Here is a 27650-nt window from a genome sequence, read left to right as displayed (position 1 = left end):
AGTAGAGACGGGGTTTCACCATGTTAGCCAGGATGGTCTCGAACTCCTGACCTCGTGATCCACCCGTCTCAGCCTCCCAAAGTGCTGGGATTACAGGCTTGAGCCACCACGCCCGGCCCCAACAAATATTTTTTTAGTGCTCACTATATGTGAAGAGATGGGCTAGATTTGGGGAAATGGAAGAAAGTGAGTAAGGCCCGGGTCCCACTATATGTGCTCATAACCTGGTAAAAAGATGAAAAATACCAAAGATATGAGACGATGGATAAAGGCCCTACAAAAAATTACAAAAGCTGATGAATATATGTGAAGGTAGTTTGAGTCAATGGTAAGACCCTATCGGCAAGAGAAAGGACCTTCTGGAGAATGCTGTGGAAGTGGGATCAGGCCCAGCACCAGAGCTGTTCTGACACCAGAAGTAAGAAGAAGAAGCTTTTTGGGTTTTGTTTCTTGTTTTAGGACAGAGAAGAAAAAGAGAGCCAAAGTTAGTTTAATGTAAGGAAAATGCTAAAGGTACCTAAGTTTTAAAATTTTTTTTACATCTTTTCCTGAATTGTGAATCACTTTGTTTAAACTTAAATAACTAGAGCTTCTTTACTGATTACTGCTATTTTGATAAAGAGAGAGCTTTAGAGAAAAGCCATAGTAACTGCCAGGAGAAAGCTCTCCACTCTGTCTCTATGAAAGTGTTCTGGAATCTTCCCAAATTGCTCTCTGTGGCGCTGGGGGGACATTATCAGCCTCTAATGAGCTATTCTTCCTATCTAAAATCTATCAAGCGAAGGTAACCATCACAATGGATTGGGTTGAACATGGGCAGAAGATTTTGCAAAGATCATTAAAACTAAATAAAGAAGAAAGGCTGCAAAGGCTTTGTTAACAAGAAACACCCTTGAACCATGGGGTGGAGAGAGAAATTCACATTTTCCTAGTTTGCAAATGAAGAGATATTGAGACTCAAATCTTATCTGGTTTCCATTAATGTTCAAATACTTGGTGGTGTTAGAAAGACTTAAGTTTTTTTTTCTTACTGAAGCCACAAAAGGAAAATAGAGAAAAGGCTGGAAATTTGCATAACCCCAAATTGAAAAGTTCCAATTATATCTTGGCTTGTATTTTCTTTTGTTCTGTTTTTGTTGTTGTTGTTTTGTTTTACTTCTTAGGTTATTTTGAGACAGGGTCTCACTCTGTTGCCCAGGCTGGAGTGCAGCGGCACCAGCATAGCTCATTGCAGCCTCAAACTCCCGCTTCAGCTTCCCAAGTAGCTAGAACTACAGGTGTGTGCCACCATGCCCGGACAATTTAATTTTTTATAGAGACACAGCCTTGCCACCTTGCACAGGCTGGTTTTGAATTCCTGGCCTCAAGTGATCCTCTCAGCTCTACCTCCCAAAGTGCTGAGATTACAGGAATGAACCACTGCACCTGGCCTTGGCTTTTATTTTCTTTAATTGTTTGTTCTATTCACATCACATTTAAAATGTAACATTCCAAATATTTACTTTTTTAAATAGTCAGTATCTAAGTTTAAAACAATGGAAAACTGATTAACATGATTTTTATATTAGATTATGCACATAATGTATAGTTCAGAAGATGTAACCAAAGCAGGCTATGCGCCCCATATTGCAGGAAGGGTCCATGAGAAAGGAGGCTGCCTGCAAGGACTCGTCTTATCACTGCAGAGGCATATATGCTTATAGCTATGTGATAATTCACATGAGCAAACTAAGACAAGATAATAGCATGTTTTCTTGTTACCATTGTCCTTTTTGGCAGGATATTTTGGGAAGACATTTCTTTGTTTTTTTGTTTTGTTTTTCTTTTTGAGACAGAGTCACTCTGTCGCCCAGCCTGGAGTGCAGTGGCACCACCTGGGCTCGCTGCAAACTCCGCCTCCCAGGTTCAAGCGATTCTCCCACCTCAGCCTCCCGAGTAGCTGGAATTACAGGCATGCACCACCACACCTGCTAATTTTTGTACTTTTAGTAGAAACAGCGTTTCACCATGTTGGCCAGGCTGGTCTCAAACTCCTGACCTCAAGTGATCCGCCCACCTTGGCCTCCCAAAGCACTGTGATTACAGGCATGAGCCACCATGCCTGGCCTTGGGAAAAAATTTCTATGGGCTGGAAAACTATCACATTCTTCTCAGGTAAGACCACCAATATATAGTAAGAGGGCTGTGTACCTTACCAGTTTCCTGCCTTCTGTCCCCAGGCCTTCAGTATCGTCTTCCAGAAGGCTGTGGCGAGGGCTGCTCCTGACGAGAGCCTCAGGGAGCGGGTGGCCAGCCTAATAGACAGTATAACCTTCTCTGTGTACCAGTACACCACTCGCGGGCTCTTCGAGTGTGATAAGCTGACCTACCTTGCCCAGCTAACCTTTCAGGTAAAAATGGATTGAAGAAGTTTCCAGAAAACAGGTTATTTTTAGTGCCCAGACAGCAGGTGTTAAGAAACTTTCTTCTTTGAACATTGCTTCCCACAGCATGTCCAGACTGTCTTTGGATAGAGGCATCACACAAGAAGGTCCAATATGGTGTATGCATCTGCCCCCACCATTTCCCACTTGTGGCAGACATACTTAATCCATCATTGTACTTTTTCTTGCTGATCCTGGATGATCTAAGATCTTCCTCAGCACAGCCTTCCAGCAGCCACTACCAATCAATCAAAACGGGCGCTGAAGATGAAACTAGATGAAACCATACCAATAAATAGAAGCTTTTTGAAATGCTGTAAGAAATTTGGTAGAGTATCCATCATTGTTTATTTACCTTTAGATTGCAAGTTTACTGATGCAGCCATCCCCTGCGATAAGAAATTGCACAGGTCTTTCCACAACTGTAGCAGCCTTGGCCTTAGAAGGTTTTCAGTAATGTTGATTCTCAGGGGTTTGGGAAGCAGGGATTTCCGATGTTGCTGCATCTTTAAGAAGAAACCTTTGTCTTCTAGTTATTCTCAACATCAAAAAACCATGAAAATTTACTTCCTTCTTTTTTTTTTTTTTTTTTTTTGAGATGGAGTCTCATTCTGTTGTCTAGGCCAAAATGCAGTGGTGTGATCCTGGCTCACTGCAACCTCCACCTCCCCAGTTCAAGTGATTCTCCTGCCTCAGGCTCCCAAGTAGCTGGGATTACAGATGTGCACCACCATGCCCAGCTAATTATTATTACTATTTTTTTTTTTTTTTTTTTTGTATTTTAAGTAGAGACGGGGTTTCACCATGTTGGCCAGGCTTGTCTCAAACTCCTGACCTCAGGTGATCCACCCGCCTCGGCCTCCCAAAGTGCTGGGATTACAGGTGTGAGCCATTGCATCCAGCCTCATTTACTTCCTTTTACATGTCCCTCTAATCATTTAGAATTTGAATTTTTTCCAATATGTAGCACAGACTAATTATCTCAAAGGCCCTTTCCAATTCCAAAAGTCAGATATCCCATCATCACTTGTGTGCTGACTCTGTTTGCACCTTTCAGGGCCTGCCTGAGTTCATGGGTGAGTGTTGCTGTGCCTCATCCCTCACCCCCTGTATTCCCTACTCCAGCCCAGCTGACAGCTTGGCCTTTGCAAAAAAAAAAAAAAAAAAAATGTGGGCCCCACCTCTCAGTGTGAACCACGAGCTCAAACCAAGCCAAATCCTTTTCTCTCCCCTGTACACAGCTCACTAATTCCCATTTCAAGCCTCTGCTTTTTCTGTTTCCTACTCCATGGAACGTCTCCTCTTCTGTGAAAATACCCCATCTCTTAGCTTCTCCAAGACCCAGTCCAAAACTACTTACGGGAAAGACACATGCACACATATGTTTATTGCAGCACTATTTACAATAGCAAAGGCTTGGAACCAACCCAAATGCCCATCAATGATAGACTGGATAAAGAAAAGGTGGCACATATACACCATGGAATACTATGCAGCCATGGAAAAGAATGAGTTCATGTCCTTTGCAGGGACATGGATGAAGCTGGAAACCATCATTCTCAGCAAACTAACATAGGAACAGAAAACCAAACACCACATGTTCTCACTCATAAGTGGGAGATGAACAATGAGAACACATGGACACAGGGAGGGGAACAACACACACCGGGACCTGTTGGGGGGCAGGAGGGAGGGCATTAGGACAAATACCTACTGCACACTGGGCTTAAAACCTAGATGACGGGTTGACAGGTGCAGCAAACCACCATCGCACATGTATATCTATGTAACAAACCTGCACATTCTGCACATGTATCCCAGAACTTAAAGTAAAAGAAAATAAACTACTTATAGAAAGTGTAGTCAAATTAGTTTCTTCCTGCCCTTCACTTGCTGGTAACTCCTCTCTTCTGTAACTCCTTTAGCATTATGGATTCCTATCCGCATTTCCAGCTGCCATATATTCATGCGTCACTTTGACATTCTCCTCAGATCATGTCATTTGTATGTGTCATCTGCTCAATTAGATTGCAGAAACATACTCCATGGCATTTGTGATTGATATGTAATAAATGCTTATTAACCAAGATATAGTCACTCCCCGCGTGCAGTGAAGTCACTCTGATGTTTGGGGTGAAAATAGATAGACACGGAAGTAATGTGTGTGAATATGCACTTCCTTCCACTCTACCCTCACTAAACAACCAAAATTGATGGGCAAACTCTAGTATTAGAGGCAGTAATAATTATACTGAGTAACAACCCCTAAGGTTTCTAGGACCCTGGCTACAAGCTAAAGAAATGCAGTGTCATTTCTCCACGTTGCAGATCCTCCTCATGAACCGAGAAGTCAATGCAGCGGAGTTGGATTTCCTGCTTCGATCTCCAGTGCAGACAGGCACCGCCAGCCCCGTGGAGTTCCTCTCACATCAGGCGTGGGGAGCTGTCAAAGTGAGTATTGACCCCTAGAAAAAAGCCAAGCTGTCATCTCTCAGAGTTTACCTCTGACACTGGTCCCCATGAAGTCAGCGGGGCTCTCTTTTGGAGTCCAAGCATGGAGCTGTGTTAAACATGGGCACATCCCATTCCTTGCATCCCCACAGCAAGCTCATCTTTCCTGGGCGCAGAGAAGAAGCAGGTGTATGCTGGTGTATGAGGGCTCTGCCTCTAGGGTGTGAGGAAACAGGAAGTTCCTGTGAGCTCCCCTGAGTCAGCTGAGCTGCTTTTCACCTACCAGGGCATAAGGCTGGAACATGGGCTGCTCGGTGAGTCCCTGGGGTTGATGTGGAGAGGCTGCCACAGCATTTCCATAAAACAGCAGGTGCCAGGGCTGTATTCAGGCATCTGAATCCTAACTCAGACTCAAAGCGGGAAAGCATTTCAGCCTGGGATGCTCAGGCTGAGCATTAATTAATGCAATTAATAACAGCTCTTATACATTGAGTGCCTTGGAAATGCGTTACCTTATTTAATTCTCATATCCACCTGGGCAATAGGTATTATTTGTTCACGTTTAAAACACGAGGAAACAGGTCCCACGCTTACTAGAAGCCCAGGACACAAATTTTGGCCTGCCTAATGGTAGAGCCTATTTTCATTCCATGTTATGCAGCTTAGTTTAGCTGTGATTCTATGAGTGTTGACAAGATCACAAACTGTAAGGTTCTTTCAGTAGGTACTATGCCTGCAATTCACAGATCCTGACACCATGCCTGGCAGGGAATGCTGGGTGAGGCAACGCCAGCTGGCTCCGGAGTCCAGGCCTGCGCTCCCTGCGGGCAGTTGAATGAGCACCCATGACAGGTGTCAGCACCATGTGAGGAATAACATCTGCATAAGATGAATCTTGTTTATGATCTCCCGTGTTTATTGCATTTTATAGATGTTTAGCAGCACAAAGAAGTATAAGAGTAAAGTCATATGACTGGCTTTCTTTCCCTTTTTTTTAATTAATATGGTTTGCGACCATGATTCATATGCAATTTTAAGAAATAATACAGAGATATCCCTTGTACCCAGTTTTCCACAATGGTAACATCTTGCAATACTATAGTACAAGAACACATCTGGGAAATTGTCATTGATACAATCCAGAAAATTCTGTCATTACAAGGACCTCTCATGTTGGCCTTCTATAACCACAACAACATCTTCCCTTACCCAGTTCCCAATAGCTACCAACCACGAATCTGTTCTCCATTTGTATAATTTTCTGTCATCTCAAGGATGTTACATAAATGGAATTATACAGCATATAACCATGTGGGATTGGTGTGCTCATTTAGCATGATTCCCTCGATATCCATCCAAGTAGTTTTACTTTATAACTAAAACCTAGGACTTAATTATTTATATACCTGCTGTCCCCTTCAAGGGAGTCATCTCAGGAAATTCTAGGCTCATTCCATTAATGCTACCATTGCTCGAAGATAGTTTTCTAACTTCTTTTTCAGAGCCTGTATTGTTTTAACCAACTTTAGGACTGTACCTAAATCAAGAGTTGCCTCACTTTTTCTGCAAAAGGCCACTTAGTAAATGTCACCATCTTCCCATCGTCACATGGCTGTCTTCCCTCGCGAGTCTCTGTCTCTCTGCTTCTTATAAGGGCACCAGTTATATTGGATTAGGGCCCACATTAGTGACTCCATCTTAACTTGATTACATCTACAAAGACCCTATTTCCAAATAAGTTCACATTCACAAGTCTGGGAGGTTAGTTCTTCAGTATATATTTTACTTTGGAGGGACACAGTTCACTCCATAACAATTATGAGGGCCACTTAGACTTCGCAGGCCAGACTCTGTAGCAGCTACTCAACTCTGCCAAAGCCATACACAGTATGTAAATGAATGGACATGGATGAATTCCAATAAAACTTTATTGACAAAAACAGGTGGTGGGCCAGATTGGGCCTGCAAGCTGTAGTTTGCCAATCTCTGATCTAAATAATAAAGTTGCAATTTGATTTTTATTTATTTTTATTTGTCATTCTGGGCCCAATCTGGTGAATGAGAAGGGAAATAATATCCTAGGGAAAAAATAAGGGGGAACTCCATTCGCAACAGAAACCCAAATTACAAAGTTACAAAATGCCTGAGAATGATTACAATAAATGCAGAGAAGTGGAAACCATTCATTTTCCTGGGCTGCATAAGATGCAAATGAATACACACACTTTACAGTAGCACTGTCCAAAAGAAATATAATGCAAACCACTTAAGTAATTTTAAATTTTCTATAGCTGCATTTAAAAATGCTTTTAAAAATGGATAAAATTGACCGGGCATGATGGCTCACGTCTGTAGTCCCAGCACTTTGGGAGGCCAAGGCGGGCAGATCACCTGAGGTCAGGAGTTCAAGATCAGCCTGGCCAACATGGTGAAACCCTGTCTCTACTAAAAGTACAAAATTAGCCAGGTGTGGTGGCGCATGCTGTAATCCCAGCTAGTTGGGAGGCTGAGGCTGGAGAATTGATTGAACCTGGGAGGCAGAGGTTGAAGTAAGCTAAGATTGCACCATTATGCTCCAGCCTGGGTAACAAAAGCATAACTCTGTCTCAAAAAAAAAAAATGGATAAAATTAATTTTAGCAAGATATTTTCTTTAAGCCAATACAGCCAAAATATTATCTCAATATGCAGTTGTTATAAAATTATTACTGAGATATTTTGTATTTTTATACAAAGGCTTTGAAATCTGCTGAATATTTTTTAAACTTATAGCTCATCTCAATTCAGATGCCAAATTTTCATCCAAAACATTTGTATTGAGATTTCATAAAATTTAGAATTAAAATGGTTGATCATATACCCAAGTTGTTCCAACAATCTTTAGAAGTTTCCAAATAATAAAACAAGTCCTATTTTCTACACTTGAATTTTAAGATCATTAAAATTAAATGCAAGTAAAACTTCAGTCTCTCAGTCCCACCAGCCACATTTCAAGTACTTGGGAGTCACTCGTGGTCAGTGGCTACCTTGTAGGACACTATGGCCCAGAGCTAGAGAACAATTTCTCGTAGTCTGATGCCTTTATGGAAAATAAGATAGTTCTCTAAAGCAATTCTGAATGAACGCCTTTGCAGAACTGGAGCAATGATGGAGATGAACTAATTAACACAGGCTCTGGAGTCAGACATCCCTGGATTCAAATTCAAGTTTGTGCGTGTGCCCTCTGACATGTTATCTTATTCCTCTGAGCCTTGGTTTCCTCATCTGCAAAATGGTCATCGTAATAACTTTCTCACAAGGCTACGTAAGATACAGAGTAAATGCCAAACCAATGGAAGCTGATTGGTTATGGTTGCTGTGTTTGTTCCCCAGAGGTGTTCTAACAAAGTACTACAAATGGTGTGGCTTAAAACAACAGAAATCTGTTCTCTCACAGTCGTGGAGGCTGAAAGCTGAAATTAAGGTGTCGGCGGGGCCATGCTCCCTCTGGAGGCTCTAGGGAAGGATGTTTCCTTGCCTCTTCCAGCTTCTGGCAGCCCCTGGTATCTTTTGCTTTGTGGCAGCATAACTCCAGGGTCTGCCTCCATGTTCACATCTTCACGTGGCTGTCTTCCCTCTGTGAGTCTCTGCCTTCCCGCTTCTTTTTTTTTTTGAGGCAGAGTCTTGCTCTGTCACCGGGCTGGAGTGCAGTGGTGAGATCTTGGCTCACTGCAACCTCTGCCTCCCAGGTTCAAGCGATTCTCCTGCCTCAGCCTCCCAAGTAGCTGGGATTACAGGCGTGTGCCACCACGCCCAACTAATTTTTGCATTTTTAAGAGAAATGGAGTTTCACCATGTTGGTCTTGATCTCTTGACATCATGATCCGCCTGCCTCGGCCTCCCAAAGTGCTGAGATTACAGGCATGAGCCACTGCGCCTGGTCCTTTCTGCTTCTTATAAGGCCACCAGTCATATTAGATCAGGGTCCACACTAGTGACTTCATTGTGACTTGATTACATCTCCAAAGACCCTATTTCCAAATTTCTTGAATATATATTTTGGGGGGACACAATTCACCCCACAACAATTATGATGATTAATCACCCAGCTATCTGGTGTCTACATGTTGTCATTGATGTGGATTGTGCCACATAGAATTTGTCCAAAGAAGGAAAAACTTTCAGGAACTGTGAGTTGTGCAATTGGACCAAGTCCAGTTGCCCCTCTTTATATAACCCCACAAAGCCCTCTGCTGCAAAAGTTACAAGGAATAAATGATTCACAAACACTCTTCAGTGCTTTCATTTTACAAAGCTCCACCCAAAACCTACGTACAATTTCGTTTCGTTCCTCCTTTCACAAAATAGATTGTTTGGTTCGCTTTGCCTTGCTTCGCTTTGCTTTTTTGTTTTGTTTTGTGGGCGAAGCTCATCTGGCTGTTCAAAGGCTTTTGCCAACTAGAGAAGCTTTATCTCTCTATATGAATTTGTTAGGAAGAGCAGCAAAGTCCAGACCCATCCAACTCAAGCACAGCACAGGATGTGAGCAGGTGAAACACAGTACATTATGTAAGACTCATTGCCAAAGCCTTTGATGAAGGCTCTTTTTAAGTGTTTGGCTGGGTTTTAGCCTAAAGAAACAAAATGAGTATAATTGAATAGGACATGATTAAAAAAAAAAAAAAATTAAGCATTCTGTCTCATGAGGAAGACTGATTGCCTTATTTCCCCAGAAGAACTAATAAGCAGGTAATGAATGAAATCTTTGTGATAAAATACTGCTTTTATTAATGTCCTTTGTAAGGGTTTTTTAGGTCCTATCAAATACAGAACTTTCAGGTAATGGGCATGTTCTGTTGTTCATTAGAAAATCTCATCTGCGATGAAGGCCTTTGTTAGCCTTTGAAAAGGCCCCTCACTACCACTCTGGTTGCCAATTTAGCTCAGTTGTATTTTGCTACACAGTCCAAAGTAATTAGGTTAATTAGTCATTCCCATTTAGCTTATTAGAAGGCTAGAAATCCCTTTTCCTCATTTGGAAGATTAAATGTTGCAATTGTATTCAATCTAGAGCTTCAAGAAAGTGTGTTTCAGATCCAGCCCTGGCAGCTGGGAGCACTGATCACAGTGTAATTTGCTCAGTTTTGTGGAGACGCCAGAGGGGGTTGCAGGACTGCAGAAGGGTTAATGATGCAAACTGGGAAGAGGGGGGGAGTGGCTGCCTGGAAGAAGATGAAAATCAGCTCTTCAGCACAGAGAGAAATAATTACAGCAGCTGCAGCTTTCTCAGCCTGTCAGGAGCCCTCCTGCTGGCCAGGCAGATGTCAAGTCTTATTAACTGAGCATTTCCTAAGTGCCAGGCAGCACCCTGCTAGGTCTAAGGCGACAAAGAAGCCTACAAAAGTTCTTGCCCGCAGGGAGCTCACAGTCCTGTGGGAGTAACAGACAAGTAAACCAGCAGTTGCAATTCAATAGCCACATGAGCCCCCAAGGAAGGCAAAGGGAGAGCTTTGTAGCCTTCAAAGCACTTGTATCTACATTACAGTGTGAGATGTGGCAGACCACATGACTTGGCCTCATTTTCCAAATGAGAAAAAAAAACTCACAAGGGTTTTAAAACAGGTTCCAAGTCCATTGGCTCAAAAGTGGTGGTGCTGGGGCCAGAATTCCAGTCCCCGGGTGCCTCCTGCTCCACTCCACACACCACTCCACGTGACTTACCCGTACCAATGAAGGATCACTCCCTGCTGTAAGCAATCAGGGTGAAACTGGGAAGCCACAGAGCCCAGGTAAAGGAATATGTAAAGCCAAGACGTGTGTTCATTTCCACGGGACAAAAGCCTCCGCAAGCCCCGGTCGCATGCTTCTGTCCTTCTCCAGCTGTTCCTATCAGTGGTAAGGCAAAAGACTCCTCTGCAGCAATCATGCTGCTTCCTACCAGGCGCTACACTCTCCCACCTCCATGCTTTAGCTCTTCTTGTTCCTTCCCCCGCCAAAAAAAAAAAAAAAAAAAAAAATCCCTTTCCTTCTCTCTACCTCTATCTCTGCCCAGCAGAATTCTATATACCTACCAAGGCCTCCCTCATCTCCTTTCTCCCTAAGCTAGGACTACAGACTCCGTGAAAGGCTTGTGTTTTTTTGTTGCTGTTGTTTTTTCCTATTGTCTTCCCCAGTATCTGGCAGGTAGTAGGAACTGAATGAATGTCAAAAGAATGAATGAATGAATGAATTCCTCCAAATAAAAAGATGATATTGGGTACCTAAAAACTCAAGGCACTGTGGTAGGTGCCTTAGACACAAAGTCTCATCTAGCTTTTCACGTCATTGGGGAAACCAGGCATTCAGGCACAGTTGAGTAATGAAGGCAGGACTGCAGGTAATTAAGTATCTAAGTGAGTGATGTTGATGTAGGCACTCTAAAGAAATAGAACAGGCCTCCTACACACACACCCAAAATATGGTTTCAACATCAAGACTGATGATGCTACATACATACTAAGAAGGTATGAGAAAGTTTATTACTCAGATAACGTGGTTTTCTAGGAAGAGCAGAGGAGCTCCCAAGCAGACGGCAAATGGCTTGAGAGTGTCAGAAAAGGAGACTGCCTTGAGTATTATGATGCTTAGGGGGTGGGGCCAGGGCAAGGGTGTCTGTGCATGGGCAGGGGCTTGCCTGGTACAACTTCCCTCCAGCACCAAAAGAGGCAGTGCCCAGGGCAGAAGGGGAAGAGGAAAGGATGAGGTTTAAAAGCTATCAGCAGTCAAATATCTAAAAATGAAGTCAAACTCTTTATTAAACATGTCAACTCTGCAAGTAGCTCTAAGTCAGGGGAGTCCAATCTTTTGGCTTCTCTAGGCTACATTGGAAGAAGAATTGTCTTGGACCACACATAAAACACATTAACACTGGGGCCAGGCATGGTGGCTGATACCTGTAATCCTAGCACTTTGGGAGGTCGAGGCGGGTGGATCGCCTGAGGTCAGGAGTTCAAGACCAGTCTGACCAATATGGTGAAACCCCGTCTCTTCTAAAAATACAAAAATTAGCCAGCCGTGGTGGTGTGCACTTGTAGTCCCAGCTACTCGGGAGGCTGAGGCAGGAGAATTGCTTGAATCTGGGAGGCGGAGTTTGCAGTGAGCCAAGATCCTGCCACTGTACTCCAGCCTGGGCGACAGAACGAGACTCCGTCTCAAAAACAAAACAAAACAAAAACACTAAGACTAATGACAGTTGATGAGCTAAAAGTATATATGTATCACAAAAAAAACTCATAATGTTTCATGAAAGTTTATGAATTTGTGTTGGGCCGCCTTCAAAGCCGTCCTAGGCTGCATACCGCCCAAGGGCAGTGGGTTGGACAAACCTGCTCTGAGTGGTTTACAAAAGGATGGGAGGTCTACATGTTCTGCATTAGGAAAGATGGCGCGAGGGAGGTTGCAAGTTTTGAACTGGTCTTTCACAGCTTGTAGAGCCTTAACATATAACAATTGTGACCAGCACAAGAAAAGGAAGAAGTAGAATGTGGCAGAAAAGAAAACAGGATTTTACATATGGTGGAAGTAGTATGAACAAGGAAATGAGTTGGGAATGAGTCAGGCACATTTCCAAGGTTGGGGGCAGATATACTCAGAGTGGGACCGAGTAGGAGGACACATGGCTTACTGGACAGACTGAAGAGAGGCACCAAATGAAGAGATCTGGCTACCAAGTTATGTATTTGGACAGAATCCTTATAGAAATAGACAACCCATGGACATTTTAAGAGTTGGCGTTAACACAGAGTACATGAATAATTCTAGAAACATTTTGAGAGGTGAATTGACAGGGTTTGGTGGCACAGTGAGTTTGAGGAGGAAAGGGAGAAGTCACTAACTTTAGGTGTCCAAGCTTAAGACCAGGATAACCATATTGCCCCTTCTTGTCCCTCTTTTCCACGTACACGCTTACAGGCAAGTGTGGCTCAGTCTCTACTGCTAATAATACCCCAAACATTTTATATGGTAAATCTTGCATACTATTGGGGCACTTCGCTAAGCTGCCCCAAATTCTTCCTACTCTTTCTTGATTTTTCCTGGGGGACGATCCAAAGTTCTAGACAAGAGGATAAATGAGACAGCATTGTGTAGATAAGACCATCTTGCCCCTCAATCCCCCAACATAATGTAAATGGCAGCTTTCTGAAGAAACTGCCTTTCAGATTCTCTGAAATTTCCCAGGTACTTTCATCAATGGAAGAATTCTGTAATCTGGATCGGGACATAGAGGGATCTGCTAAGAGCTGGAAAAAGTTTATGGAGTCCGAATGTCCTGAGAAAGAGAAGCTCCCACAGGAGTGGAAGAACAAGACAGCCCTGCAGCGCCTCTGCGTGATGAGAGCCATGCGGCCCGACCGGATGACCTACGCCATGCGGTAGGAAACAGGGTGGTGGAAGGCCCAGCACAGGCACGGGGCAAGGGCAACCTCAGGACAGCCGGACCAGCAGGGCTGAGCTCCAAAACCATGTGTATATAGTAGTTTCCTGGAGCTAGAGGGTGGGAATAGAAATTAACTAAATAGGCCAGGCGCGGTGGCTCACGCCTGTCATCCCAGCACTTTGGGAGGCCGAGGCAGGTGGATCACAAGGTCAGGAGTTCAAGACCAACCTGGCCAAGATGGTAAAACCATCTTGTGAAAATACAAAAATTAGCCGGGCATGGTAGTGGGCACCTGTAATCCCAGCTACTCAGGAAGCTGAGGCAGGGAATTGCTTGAACCCAGGAGGCAGAGGTTGCAGTGAGCTGAGATCATGCCACTACACTCCAGCCTGGGTGATAGAGTGAGACTCCATCTCAAAAAAAAAAAAAAAAAAAAAAAAAAAGGAAATTAAATAGCCATAGCCATGAGGAATCTCATTGGTGTGATGTAAATGTTCTAAAACTGGGTTATGGTAAAGACTGTATAACTTGGTAAATGTGATGAAAGTTATTGAATTGTATACTTAAAATGGGAAAATCCTATGGTATATCAATTATACCTCTTAATAAAGTTACTTTTAAAAGAAAAAAGAAGTTATAGGCCATAGACTCTATACTGGATAGGAAAAGAGTGACTAGAGTAAGGTCATGAGAGCAAAATACCAGGAAGGGCCTGGGCACAGTGGCTCATGCCTGTAATCCCAGCACTTTGGGAGGTCAAGGCAGCAGATCACTTAAGGTCAGGAGTTTGAGACCAGCCTGGCCAACATGGTGAAACCCCGTCTCTACTAAAAATTCAAATTCAAATTCCAGCTAATTTTGCTGGACGTTGTGACACATTCCTGTAGTCCCAGCTACTCAGGAGATGAGACAGGAGAATTGCTTGAACCTGGGAGGCAGAGGTTAGAGTGAGCCGAGACAACACCACCGCACTCCAGCCTGGGCAACAGAGGGAGACTCCGTCTCAAGAAGAAAAAAAGAAAAAAAAAGAAAGAAGGAAAAATACCAGGGAGGCCAAGATACTGAAATTCCTCCATTCATAGTGGCCCCAGTACGGGCAAAGAATAGGTGAAGTCAGGTTAGATTGCTAAGGATAAAAGACTTTGGTCAAAGAGTGGGATGTTCCCATTTATGTTTCCTGACAGTTAACAAGTTCCCAAGTAATGGCAGCAAAGAGCGTGTGACCATGGAATTAGGTTGCTAAAGGGGGAAGAAACAAAAATCACTTGAGCTAAGGTCACTAAGAATCTCCAGGATTGTCCACATGGATGTTGGTGTCACCCAGACTGAAAGAGAAAAAGTCAGTGCAAGAGGAGAGTGACGGAAGGGGAACAGATGACATTGATGTACAGGGGCAGTGGTGACACAACCAGGGGAAATCAGCCTCTGAGGAGCCACAAGAGTGGCGAGGGGACCAGGCACAGTGGCTCATGCCTGTCATCCCAGCACTTTGTCAGGCTGAGGCGGGAGGATCACGAGGTCAGGGGTTTGAGACCAGCCTGGCCAACATGGTGAAACCCCATCTCTACTAATAATACAAAAATTAGCTGGGTATAGTGGCGTGCGCCTGTAGTGCCAGCTACTTTGGAGGCTGAGGCAGGAGAATCACTTGAACCTGGGAGGCGGAGGTTGCAGTGAGCCAAGATCACACTGCTGCACTCTAGCCTGGGCGACAGAGCGAGACTCCATCTCAGAAAAAGAAAAAAAAAGAGTCGGGAGGGAATGGCTTGAAAACAGTAGTGGGCAGTGAGCTGGACCCTGATTCCACGTGCCAATCCTAAGGCGGGTGTAGGAGAATGAGCCCAGTCGAGAAGGCTACAGGGAAAATAGTATTCCTAGGGGAGAGTGCAAATCTCTGTTAAGACCAGGAGCTGGGTCAGACGTTCAATAAGTGGTTATAGCTATGGAGATTTGTTCAGCATAAAATGTGACACTTTGGACAGGAACACTGGTAAGTGGAGTAAGACGAGAGGAGAGAAAATAATAAAACATGAGAGAATAGGCCGGGCACGGTGGCTCATGCCTGTAATCCCAACACTTTCGGAGGCCGAGGCGGGTGGATCATGAGGTCAGGAGATCGAGACCATCCTGGCCAACATGGTGAAACCGCATCTCTACTAAAATACGAAAAAAAAAAAAAAATTAGCTGGGTGTGGTGGCGGGTGCCTGTAGTCCCAGCTACTAGGGAGGCTGAGGCAGGGGAATCGCTTGAACCGGGGAGGCAGAGGTTGCAGTGAGCTGAGATTATGCCACTGCACTCCAGCCTGGGGACAGAGCAAGAATCTATCTCAAAAAAAAAAAAAAAAAAGAGAGAGAGAGAAAGAATAGTGTACCGTAGGGCCTTAAATCTTGGGCAAGGGTGGGAGATAGCAGGGAGAGAACGTATGGAGGATTTAGCGTACCAGCTTTCTGAAGGCACGGGTGCTAACAGTGCCCTGACGGGTGGGGTGATGTGAGAAGCCACCAGGCTCCCCAGAGGGAGTCAGCGATGGCCTGCCTGGATGGGGCTTCAGAGGGAGCCCAGATCCCGGTGAGCAGCTCGGCAACTAGCAGCCCAAGGTTGTGTGTTGACTTAATAAGCAGTGAACTTGGAGCCAGTCCTAGCTCTGTAACTACCTAGCCCATGACCTTGAGCATGTTCTTTCACTTCTGTAGTCCTCCATTTCTCAAATGTTACCATTTTGTGGCTGCTATATATGTATAAATACATATGTGCTTTTTTTCTGGCAGAGATTTTGTTGAAGAGAAGTTAGGAAGCAAATACGTGGTGGGAAGAGCGCTAGATTTTGCAACCTCATTTGAAGAATCGGGACCAGCCACGCCCATGTTTTTTATCCTGTCTCCAGGGGTGGACCCACTGAAGGATGTAGAAAGTCAAGGTGAGAAAGGCTTCCTCTTGGAGCCAGGGCTGCAGCTGCCCCGTGCACTTTCATTTTTGGAGTCTACTGATTTATCTCTTCTGGATTCAAGCTTCAAATACGCAACACTGCAAAACATACAGAAGTCAGGGTCGTTACTGAAATAAAATCAGAAGATCACCCACCAGGGAGAGAAAGAGCCACTCTGGGCTGTAAAAGGCAGAACTCACAGTCCCAGTTTCATGAGGAGGACTCATCCCCTCCACTCTGCCTCACCCATCCCCTTATCTTAGCCAGAGGAATCTTTCTGAAATACTAGCATGATCCTTCCACAGGGCCCCACAGTGTGGCGACTCCTCAAAGACCTACAGGGAGAAATGCCATTCGACACAGCAATCCCATTACTAATTATATACCCAAAGGAATAGGAATTATTCTATTAACATTATAAAGATACACGCACGTGTATGTTCGCTGCAGCACTGTTCACAATAGCAAAGACATGGAATCAACCTAAATTCCCATTAATGATAGACTGGATAAAGAAAATGTGATATGGCCAGGCACGGTGGCTGACACCTGTAATCCCAGCACTTTGGGAGGCCAAGGTGGGTGAATCACCTGAGGTCAGGAGTTTGAGACCAGCCTGGCCAACATGGTGAAACCCATCTCTACCAAAATCACAAAAATTAGGTGGGCGTGGTGGCAGGTGCCTGGAATCTCAGCTACTCAGGAAGCTGAGGCAGGAGAATCGCTTGAACCTGGGAGGCAGAGGTTGCAGGGAACCAAGACCACACTGTTGCACTCCAGCCTGGGTGACAAGAGCAAGACTCTGTCTCAAAAAAAAAGAAAGAAAGAAAAAATGTGGCACGTATATACCATGGAATACTATGCAGCCATAAAAAAGAATGAGATCATGTCCTTTTCAGGGACATGAATGGAGTTGGAAGCCATTATCCTCCACTAACTAATGCAGGAACAGAAAACCAAACACTGAATGTTCTCACTTAAAGTGGGAGCCGAGTGATGAAAACACATGAGTACAAGGAAGGGAGGAACACACACTGGGGCCTGCAGAGGGGGTGGGGGAGGAAGAGCATCAGGAGGAATAGCTTAATGGATGCTGGGCTTAATACCGAGGTGCTGGGATGATCTGTGTGGCAAACCACCATGGCACATGTTTACCTGTGTAACAAACCTGCACATCCTGCCCATCTACCACTGAACTTAAAATGGAGTTAAAGAAACAAAAAAAAGAATATTCAGCATGTCCAACTTCAAAACCAAAAAAAAAAAGAAAAGATAAGAGGTGGTAAAGACCAAGGTTTTATCATGCAGGTGAAGCCTCCAAGTAGCAGGCTTCACAGAGAATAGATTGTAAGCCTTTCTTATCAGACTTAAAGAGTCTGTCCTGGCCGTGCGCGGTGGCTCACGCCTGTAATCCCAAAACTTTGTGAGGCCAAGACAGGTGGATCACCTGAGGTCAGGAGTTCGAGACCAGCCTGACCAACATGGAGAAACCCCGTCTCTACTAAAAATACAAAATTAGCCAGACATGGTGGTGCATGCCTGTAATGCCAGCTACTCGGGAGGCTGAGGCAGGAGAATCACTTGTACCCATGAGACAGAGGTTGCAGTGAGCCAAGACTGCACTCCAGCCTGGGCAATAAGAGCAAAACTCTGTCTTGGAAAAAAAAAAAAGGGTCTGTCTTCAGTAAATCCAAAAGAAAGGAAGGTATAATGAGGCATGTCTGACCCCCCGCTTCCCATCATGGCCTGAACTAGTTTTGCAGGTTAATTTTGGAATGTCCTTTGCTGAAAGAAGGGTCCATTCAGAATGGCTGGGAGGCTTAGGATTTTATTTTTGGTTGTAATGTCTAGTATTGATTATGGAATGAAAAGAACTAACAGCAGATGCTTTGTGCCTCGGGGGAGAAGAGATAAAGCTAACTAGGCCCTAAAAAAATGAATAAAATGTGCATAATAAAATCAGTAATAGAGAAGAATTAAAAATGAAAAGCAACAGCCCCCAGCTGCAGCCCTCCCGATATCCAGTCACCCTTCCCAGGCCCTATGCTTTTGTTCATTTCTGAATTTAGTTCTTTTGAGAATTACTTTTCATTTCCTAGTAATAACCTTATATCACCATTTTTGTATTTAGCAGTTTTAAAGTATCTATTCCTGATATGAAAAACAAGGATTTAGCGTCCACTGTGTTCTCTCTGTGTCGTCTTAGATTCTCTCTGTGTCTGTTTGGCACTGAGGCATCACAGGGCCAAATGCATTAGCTATACAGTCTTCCCTCCACATATATGCTGCGGGGACTGGGAAGTATTGGTTCCAGTCCTTGCATATCCAAGTCCCGTCATCGGCCCTGCCATTTGTATATGCAGCCTTCACATCTCTCAAATACTGCTGTATTTTCATCTGAGTTTGGTTGAAAATAATCCATGTATAAGTGGACCCACACAATTCAAACCTGTGTTGTTCAAGGGTCGACTGTACTCTCTTTTTTTGTATTCTTCTAAAACAAATTTTTTAATTGACAAATAATAATTGTACATACCAATGAGACACATAGTGAAGTTTCCATTCACATAATACATAGTAGTCAAATCAGGGTGATTAGTATCGTGAGCAGTACAAAGTCAGACATAACCAGGTCCATGGACATTTGTGTCTTTCTACAGCATCAGTCTTTTACTGATGCTGTTCCAATCATAAAAGCCACAGCTTTATGGAGTTCCCAAGGAGGTAATTCTTCTTAGTATTTCCCATTTACTCAGTAGTCAGAGCTGTAGGCACACAGGCTCAAGCCATTCCAGAAGTCAGTCGATATTGCAAACCCTACCTAATGGTATACTAAATCAATATAAATGTTATAGATTAAACATTCCACATCAAACGAAGTAACATCTAACATCCAGAGAAAGGGGGTAGGAAAATGGGTTAATGAAACAGTCCAAGGAGAGCAAGGTGGACAAAAAGAATCTCCTCTCCTGGTCTGGGCAGTCCTTTAATGAACCACAAGGAAGAGTCTTTGATGTGGGCAGAGCCTTTGTGGATGCCGGGTGTTTATCACAATTAACAGCAAGACCAGTGTCTGTCAAGATGGCTGTTTTGAGCTGGTGAAGTCCTCTGGTGAGGACTGATAGTGGGAAAGTGTGCCTGGTTATGTCCTTATCTGGTTGGATGCAGTCTCTACTGATTAGGCAAACATCTGGTCCCTGTTGGTACGATGCCTTTTAAAATGTAAGATGGAGTCATTTGCTAAGATGGAATTACTTATGCTCCATACATTAGCATATCCACCAATTCAAACAATCATTTCCTTGTGTTGGGAACATTGCATATCCACCTTCTAGCTACTTGAAACTATATAATATGTTATTGTTAACTATAGTCTTGATGCTCTGGCATTTGTGGCCTCACTGACTGGAGAGGGACTGCTGCTCCCATAGCTAGCCAGTTCTTAGTGACCACAAAAGGCTCACCTGGGAATATGCCTTTTGTAAGCAAAATAACCATCCAGAGCCCACACTCCCAATCATCCCCTTTATCTAACTCACACACCAAGCCAACATCCCCACTGGCCTAAATCAACCCAGTCTGATCAGTGAACATGGATTGTCTTGCCATTTATTTAACTTTCTTTAAGCTCTTTTAACTATGTTTTGTTGTTTTCAGTGTACAAGTCTTGCTTTTCTTTTATTAAATGTATCTCCAAGACTTTTTTCTTTTAGAATCTGTTGTAAATGGAATTGTTTCCTTAATTTCAGTTTCTCTTTACATACTGATCTTCTTCAAACTTGCTGAACTTTCTTGTTCTAATAATTCTTTTTAGTGAATTTCTTAGGATTTTCCAGATACAAAACCATGTTATCTGCAAATTCAGATATTTGTGTTTCTTCCTGTTTTATCCTCACATGTTCTTTTTTTTTTTTTTTTTTTTGAGACGAAGTCTCGCTCTGTCACCCAGGCTGGAGTGCAGTGGTGCAATCTCAGCTCACTGCAACCTCCACCTCCCAGGTTCAAGTGATTCTCCTGCCTCAGCCTCCCGAGTAGCTGGGATTACAGGCACACACCACTATGCCCAGCTAATTTTTGTGTTTTTTTAGTACAGATGGTGTTTCACCATGTTGGCAGGATAGTCTTGATCTCTTGACTTCTTGACCTGCCTGCCTTGGCCTCCTAAAGTGCTCTCCTCATATGTTCTTATTTCTTTTTTCTTAATTACCCTGGCTAGAATTTTCAGTATACTGTTAGGTAGAAGTAGCAAGTTCAGATATCCTTGTCTTGTTTCTGATCTAAGGGGAAAAGAATTCAGTCTTCACCATTAAGTATGATGTTAGCAGTGGATTTTTTGTAGATGTCCTCTATTGGATTGAGAAAGTTGCCTTCTATTCCTAGTTTGTTGAGTTCTGCTTTGTTGTGAAAAGTTGTTGGGTTTTGTCAAATGCTTTTTCTGCATATATTGTAGTAATAAGATAATTTTTTCTTTATTCTATTAATATTATATATTATGTTATTGATTTTTAGAAGTTAAACCAACCTTGCATTCCTAGGATCTCAATTAGTACTAGTGTATAATTCTTTTTATGTATTACTGGAGTCAATTTGTTAACATTTTGTTGAGAATATTTACATGTATATTCACAAGGTATATCAACCTGTTGTTTTCTTTCTTTGCAATGTCCTTGTCTGTTTTTGGTATCGGAATAATGCTAATAGTCTATACATCAGAATCAGTTGGGAAGTATTCCCTGTGCTTTTATTTTTTATTTTTTGAAAGATTTTGTAGACTGGGTGCAGCGGTTCACACCTGTAATCCTGGCACTTTGGAAGGCTGAGGTGGACAGATCACCTGAGGTCAGGAGTTCAACACCAGCCTGGTCAACATGGTGAAACCCTGTTTCTACTAAAAACACAAAAATTAGTCAGGCGTGGTGGCACATGCCTGTAATCCCAGCTACTTAGGAGGCTGAGGCAGGAGAATTGCTTGAACCAGGCAGGCAGAGGTTGCAGTGAGCCAAGATCATACCACTGCACTCCAGCCTGGGTAACAGAGCAAGACTGTCTCAAAAAAAAAAAGAAAGAAAAAAAAAAAAAAGAATGATTTCGTAAAGTATTGGTATTAATTCTCATGAATGTTTGGTAGAATTCAGTGATGAAGCCATCTGGACCTGAGTTTTTTTGAGTAGCAAGTTTTTAAATTATCAGTTAAATTTATCTTTAGTAGTTATATATTTACTCAAAGTTTTTATTTCTCTTTGAGTTAGTTACAGTAATTTATTTCTTCCTAGGACTTTTTCCATTTCATCAAAGTTATATAACTTGTTGATAAACACCTCCTAAATTTTGGTATCTATTTTAAATTGTTTAGATCATCTATGCTGTTAGAAAAACAATTTCTTATTCCACAAATTTTAGATAATTCTTTTGACTTCTTTCTAGGTAAGCTAAAGCTTCCATTTCTCAACTTGTATCAGCTATGTCTTTATTTTTGCATAGTCAAGAATGAATGCATATTCATTTTACTCTGTTACATCATTAATTTCATGCATGCCTAGTTTATGAGTTAATTTTTAAAGTTGAAAGCCAATAAACAGCACGTATATCCTAATATACGTAAATAAGTTATTCACTGCAAAGTCAAGTAATGTCTAGGATTACATTTCCTTCTTTTTGATCAAGTGTCGTAATCTCTAGGGGGTCTCTAAAAGAAGAATGTTCTTAGCATAGAGGTTCAAAACGTCAAATTTCAGTTTGCTTTATAGATGATGATAATTTTTGTAGCTTTTAGTTTTCTTTGGAGTTGCAAGTTGCCTTTTATTTATCTTGGGAGAAGAACTAAATGCCTCACTTATCATTGTGACTACCTTTTTATTCGTTCTATGTATTGAAAGACTGCACTTTATTCTTGAAGGCACTCTTCCTGGAGCTCACTGATATCTTCTTCTAATATAGATAAATTGTATTTCAGTCTTCTAGGAAGCTATCATCCTGGGACCTATTTTCTTTATATTCTAAATTAGTTCTACTGTCTTTATATCCCATGTCTTTTATTTTCAATTTTTCATCCTTATTTTGCTGCCATAAATTATCGGAAAAGACTCATGAGAAGTAAAAATTCGGAATCCTTGGGTATCTAAAAATGCTTTAATTTTGCTCCTATAGTTGTTTGATGGTTTTTCAAGATCCAAAGTAGTTTTTATCAGAACTTTGGATACATGATTCTATTATCTTCTAGAAGCCAGTTTTGTTCATGAGATATCATATGCCAGTGAAATTATATTCTTTCTTTGTTTCTTTGTTGGTGACCTCTTTTTATTCCCTGAAAACTTTAGAATAATCTCTCTACCTTGTGTTCTGAAATTTCATAAGCTGTGCCCAGTTGTGGGTCCTTTTTATTCATCTGCTGAGCAGTCAGCCTGTCATTTCAAGTGGAAGAGTCACTAAAACCTTTGAGCTCTAAAAATTTTTGTTATATTTAGTAAATGCCACCACCATTTACCAGGTTTCTCACGCCAGAAACCTGGGTGTCAGTCATCCTGGACACCTCTTCCACCACCTACACCACATTTAGTTCTATTGATTCCACCTCCTAAATATGCTTCAAATCCATCTAATTGTCTCTATTTTCATGATTACCCTCCTGGTCTGAATCACCATAGTTTTTCATCTGGCCTATTACACTAGCCTCCTAGCTCATCTCCACTCTTCTCCCTCTGCAAACCCTTGCCATTCTGCAGCCAGTCATGTTGCTGAATCTCAAATGTGATTGGATCACTCTTCTACTTACAACTTTCTAGTGACTTCCCGGCCAGGCGCGGTGGCTCACGCCTGTAATCCCAGCACTTTGGGAGGCCGAGGCGGGCAGATCATAAGGTCAAGAGATCGATACCAATCTGTCCAACATGCTGAAACCCCATCTCTACTAAAACTACAAAACTTAGCCAGGCATGGTGGTGTGCGTCTGTAGGCCCAGCTACTCGGGAGGCTGAGGCAGGAGACTCGCCTGAACCTGGGAGACGGAGGTTGCAGTGAGCCAAGATTGCACCACTGCAGTTCAACCTGGTGACACAGTGAGACTCCGTCTCAAAAACAAACAAACAAACACACACACACACACACACACACAAAACAAACAAAAAACTTTCTAGTGACTTCCCATTGGTATAGTCCAATATTAACATGATCTGTGTGGCCTGCATGGCATGGCTTTTCTGTCCAACTTTTAGATCCTGTCACACCATGAGCATTCCTAACCTAGGACATTGGCACAAATTGTTCCTTTTATCTGAAATATTTTCAACCATCCAATGCCTACTCATCCTGGAAATTACCAGCCATTTCTGGCCTCGCTGGAAGAGCATTTGATTCCCAACTAGAGATTCTTACAGCACTCTATATATTTGCTTCAGAGCATTTAATACAATTTTAATGTATTCATTTTATTATAATTGTAACTTACGTTTTGCTTACCTGCTTGTCACTAACATCCTTGATGATCATGTCATCTTGTTCATTTTTTTTTTTACCACTGCCTAATAGCGTAACTAGCACAGAGAAGTATTGTTGAATGAACTAACAAATGAATTAATTAATGTTAGCAGAACTGTTATCAGAGCTAAGTTATTCCTGACTTTCACACTTTATAATCTGTGTTGCTTCTGTCCCCTGGAGGCTTTGTTCCTTTTATACAGATAAATTTAGTTTCCTCATTTTTATTCAGTATTTTCCCTTTTGGAAGCTTTCATATACCCTGTTTATGAGCAATTTCCTATTGTTCTTAGCCAATTGACCTCCAACTACTCCATCATGCAGTTTGCAGCTTCCTGTCATCTCAGGCAAACTGACCCTTCCCTGATTTCTATGGGTTGTTTGTCTCAGAATACGTTATCTCAGCCCTGCCCTTGGCTTAATCTTAATGGTATTTTCTTACCAGAAGCAATATTGCTGTTCATCAACTAGAGATTACTTAGGCACCTGTGCCTCTCTCTGTCTCTTCCTTCCTCCCTGCCTTCTTGGTGTGTTGATTTATTTTCTAATTCACCTATTTAGGACATATATTCTGGTGACATCCACATTTCCCACATCTTGAATCTAATCAGCTTGCCTGATGGGCCCCTAGTCTCAAGTCTGGAATCCACATGACCAATCTAAACACTTTCCCCATGTCCCCAAGCCTCAGTTTATTAAGTAAACTTACTGTTTTATTGCTTGTACAGAGTCTGTGTATCACACAGTTCACTGTCTTCCTCCATTTAGACTCTTAAAAAGCTTGGAATCATTTCCCCTCTTTGGATATTTGATTTAAGTTCTTTACTCCATTTATGTATTCTTCTGCTTCAACAAGGCCGTTCTTAATATTGGGTGGAGTTTTAAAACCCCTAGATTCAGATTCAAGATTTGTTCCTTTGTCCTTCCTCCACTCCCGAAAAAAGTGCACACACCCACAGACACCCAACATTCTGTATATGATTTTGAGCATTTCTTCAGCCCCTGAAGTTTATCCGTTGGCCAATTAATAATTCACTTGATTAGGAATCTATAATTTGTAGGCACTTTTGTGGCACTCAGTCTCCTCCAGGATTCTTCTTCCTCAACAATTGTGAAGGAGGAGGAGGGGAAGGAAAGGAAAGCGGAGAAAGAAGAGCTGAGGAGAAGCAGGGATGGAGTGAGGAAGGGGGAAATTCCATCCACTCTTCTTGGCCTCTGTTTTCTTTTTTCTTTTTTTTTTTTTTTTGTTTGTTTGTTTGTTTGCTTGTTTGAGACGGAGTTTTGTTCTTGTCACCCAGGTTGGAGTGCAATGGCACGATCTCAGCTCACTGCAAGCTCCGCCTCCCGGGTTCACGCCATTCTCCTGCCTCAGCCTCCCGAGTAGCTGGGATTACAGGCGCCCACCACCATGCCTGGCTAATTTGTGTATTTTTTGTAGAGACAGGATTTCACCATGTTGGCCAGGCTGGTCTGGGACTCCTGACCTCAGGTGATCCACCTGCCTCAGCCTCCCAAAGTGCTGGGATTACAGGCATGAGCCACCACGCACGGCTGGCCTCTATTTTAACACGAAAGCTACCACTGTCCACCCTCACTGCTTTCCTTCTTGCCTTCTCTGATGAAGCCTTTAACAGAGCTTTCACTGTACTCGCCTCTCTTTTCTCATCATCTTTTTCCCTAAAGGAGTCACACTTCCTTATTTGCTTGTTTATTTCTGCTTTTGCTTCATCTACTTCCTACTTGTTCTCAGTCACCCATGATACCTGCCTCCTTGGGTTGCTGGGAAGATAAAAACAAAATCTCAGATACGAAAAGGCTTTGAAAAGCCGAGAGTACAGTAGCATTGCACGGCGTTACGATGTTGATGATGGTGCATCTGTTCTTTGGGGCAGCTCAGTTTACCCTTCCTTCACATCCTCTCAAGAACAGTCTCCTCCTCGGCCTTCCCCTTCCTACCCTGACGCCAGCATCTTCTCCGGTCTTTCTTTCACTTGTTTACAGCAGGATCTCGCTTGGTCTCCAGCCTTCTTTGCCCAGTTACCTGACTTTAACAAAATGAGTTCTGTCTTTCCATTTTCTGATCAGAAAGAAGCTGTGTATCCCACCTTTGCCTTCTACTGTCTCCTTTTCTCTCTAATGTTCTGAGATTTTTGTAGGCCTGCTACCAGATATGTTCAAAGAAACGGTTTTCCATTCAGTGTCTTTGCACTCGATTATCGAAACTTTGCTTTGGGCCTCGTTTTCATTGTTCCTGGCCCCATTCTGTTTTCTTGTATTTGGCTGGGTTTTTTGTTTGTTTGTTTGAGACAGGATCTCACTGTGTTGCCCAGGCTGGAGTGCAGGGGCACAATCTTGGCTCATTGCAACCTCTGCCTCCCAGGTTCAAGTGATCCTCCCGCCTCAGCCTCCTGAGTAGCTGGACTATAGGCATATGCCACTATGCCTGGCTAATTTTTTGTATTTTTTGTAGAGATGGGGTCTCACTGTGCTGCCCAGGCTGGTCTTGAACTCCTGAGCTCAAGCAACCTGCCCACCTCAACCTCCCAAAGTGCTGGGATTCTAGGCATGAGCCACCACACCCAACCCTCTTTTCTTTAAAAGGCAAGTAAAAGATAGATAAGCTGAGGCAAGTACAGTCTTTAGAGAAGAGGATTCAGGATTCATGGAGTATTGTTTTTTTGTGATGAGTGAAACTGATTTGTGGATGTGCTAGGGGGCAGAAGAGTGAATAGAGATAAAGGTTAAAGATACAAAAAGAGGGCCAGGCGCGGTGGCTCATGCCTGTAATCCCAGCACTTTGGGAGGCCGAGGCAGGTGGATCACTGTAGGTCGGGAGTCTGAGACCAGCCTGGCCAACATGATGAAACCTCATCTCTACTAAAAATACAAAAATCAGCCAGGAGTGGTGGCACGTGCCTGTAATCTCAGCTACTTGGGAGGCTGACACACAGGAGAATCACTTGAACCCAGGAGGAGGAGGTTGCAGTGAGCCGAGATCGTGCCACTGCACTCCAGCTCGGGTGACAAGAGAAAAACTCCGTCTTAAAAAATAAAATGATAATAGTGATAAAAATACAAAAAGAGGTGGGATTTAAATGACAGATAAAGTGACAGGCAGGAAGGGAGGGGGACATCTTTTCCATTGAGAGGGCGGTGTACAGAGATGCAGACAAAATGGCAGTAAATGGAGGAGTGTCCACCAGAGGGCGTACGTTTTTTTTCAGGGAATTAGTAGAGCAAACTGCTGAGCATAAGAAGAGAGGTCCATTAGGAGACATCAAGACAGAGGGAAATGGGTAACACAGCCGGCTTCTGGACACATTGAAAGAGTACCAAATCGCTTCGGAATTGAGAATCACAAGCTTGTGATGGTGCCAGGTCACCAAACATGTGAATTACCCCTTTCATTAATACTTAAACTCAGAGTTGGGGTCTTAGAAAGTTGAGTAGTCAGTGCGGAAGTAGAAGGAGGCAATGAAGTTGAGGATTTTGGCTCAAATTAAGGATGATTGGGTCCATATTAAAATAAGAGGAGGTAAAGGTGAAATTAGAAAAAAATGAAGGGACCAAGGGACTCAACATTTCACTGAAGTAGAAAAACAGGTGGTGAAGAAATAAGAAGGTAAAAATCTGGGAAGTAGGAAGTAAAAGTCATGAGTGGACTTGGAAGAATCACATTTCAGACACAGGACAGATCTCCATGATGGGAGAGCCCTGGGTGTGGCCACTGGGAGTCGGCAGCAGAAATGAAATGGAGTTAAGTTCTCTTTTCTTTTCTTTTCTTTCTTTCCTTTCTTTTCTTTCTTTTTTTGAGATGGGGTTTCGCTCTTGTGGCCCAGGCTGGAGTGCAATGGCGCGATCTCAGCTCACCACAACCTCCGCCTCCTGAGTTCAAGCGATTCTCCTGCCTCAGCCTCCTGAGTAGCTGGGATTATAGGCATGGGCCACCACGCCTGGCTGATTTTGTATTTTTAGTAGAAAC

At 43.0% G+C, this 27650-nt stretch overlaps 1 protein-coding gene across 1 annotated transcript in view; it reads left to right on the top strand.

The window, feature by feature from the left end:
* Positions 1–27650, top strand: part of DNAH9 (dynein, axonemal, heavy chain 9) — a 392924-nt gene that overhangs the window by 314127 nt on the left and 51147 nt on the right. Inside the window, exons 58-61 of the mRNA XM_011933244.1 lie at positions 2220–2390; positions 4752–4874; positions 13070–13263; positions 16038–16186. Coding sequence (XP_011788634.1) covers positions 2220–2390; positions 4752–4874; positions 13070–13263; positions 16038–16186 — 637 coding nt within the window. The remainder of the gene's footprint in view (positions 1–2219; positions 2391–4751; positions 4875–13069; positions 13264–16037; positions 16187–27650) is intronic.

Source organism: Colobus angolensis, unplaced genomic scaffold, assembly GCF_000951035.1.
Source record: "Colobus angolensis palliatus isolate OR3802 unplaced genomic scaffold, Cang.pa_1.0 Scaffold125, whole genome shotgun sequence".
Taxonomy (NCBI): Eukaryota; Metazoa; Chordata; class Mammalia; order Primates; family Cercopithecidae; genus Colobus; species Colobus angolensis.
Note: the sequence above shows the minus strand (reverse complement) of the source record. Positions and strands in the feature narration are given on the sequence as shown.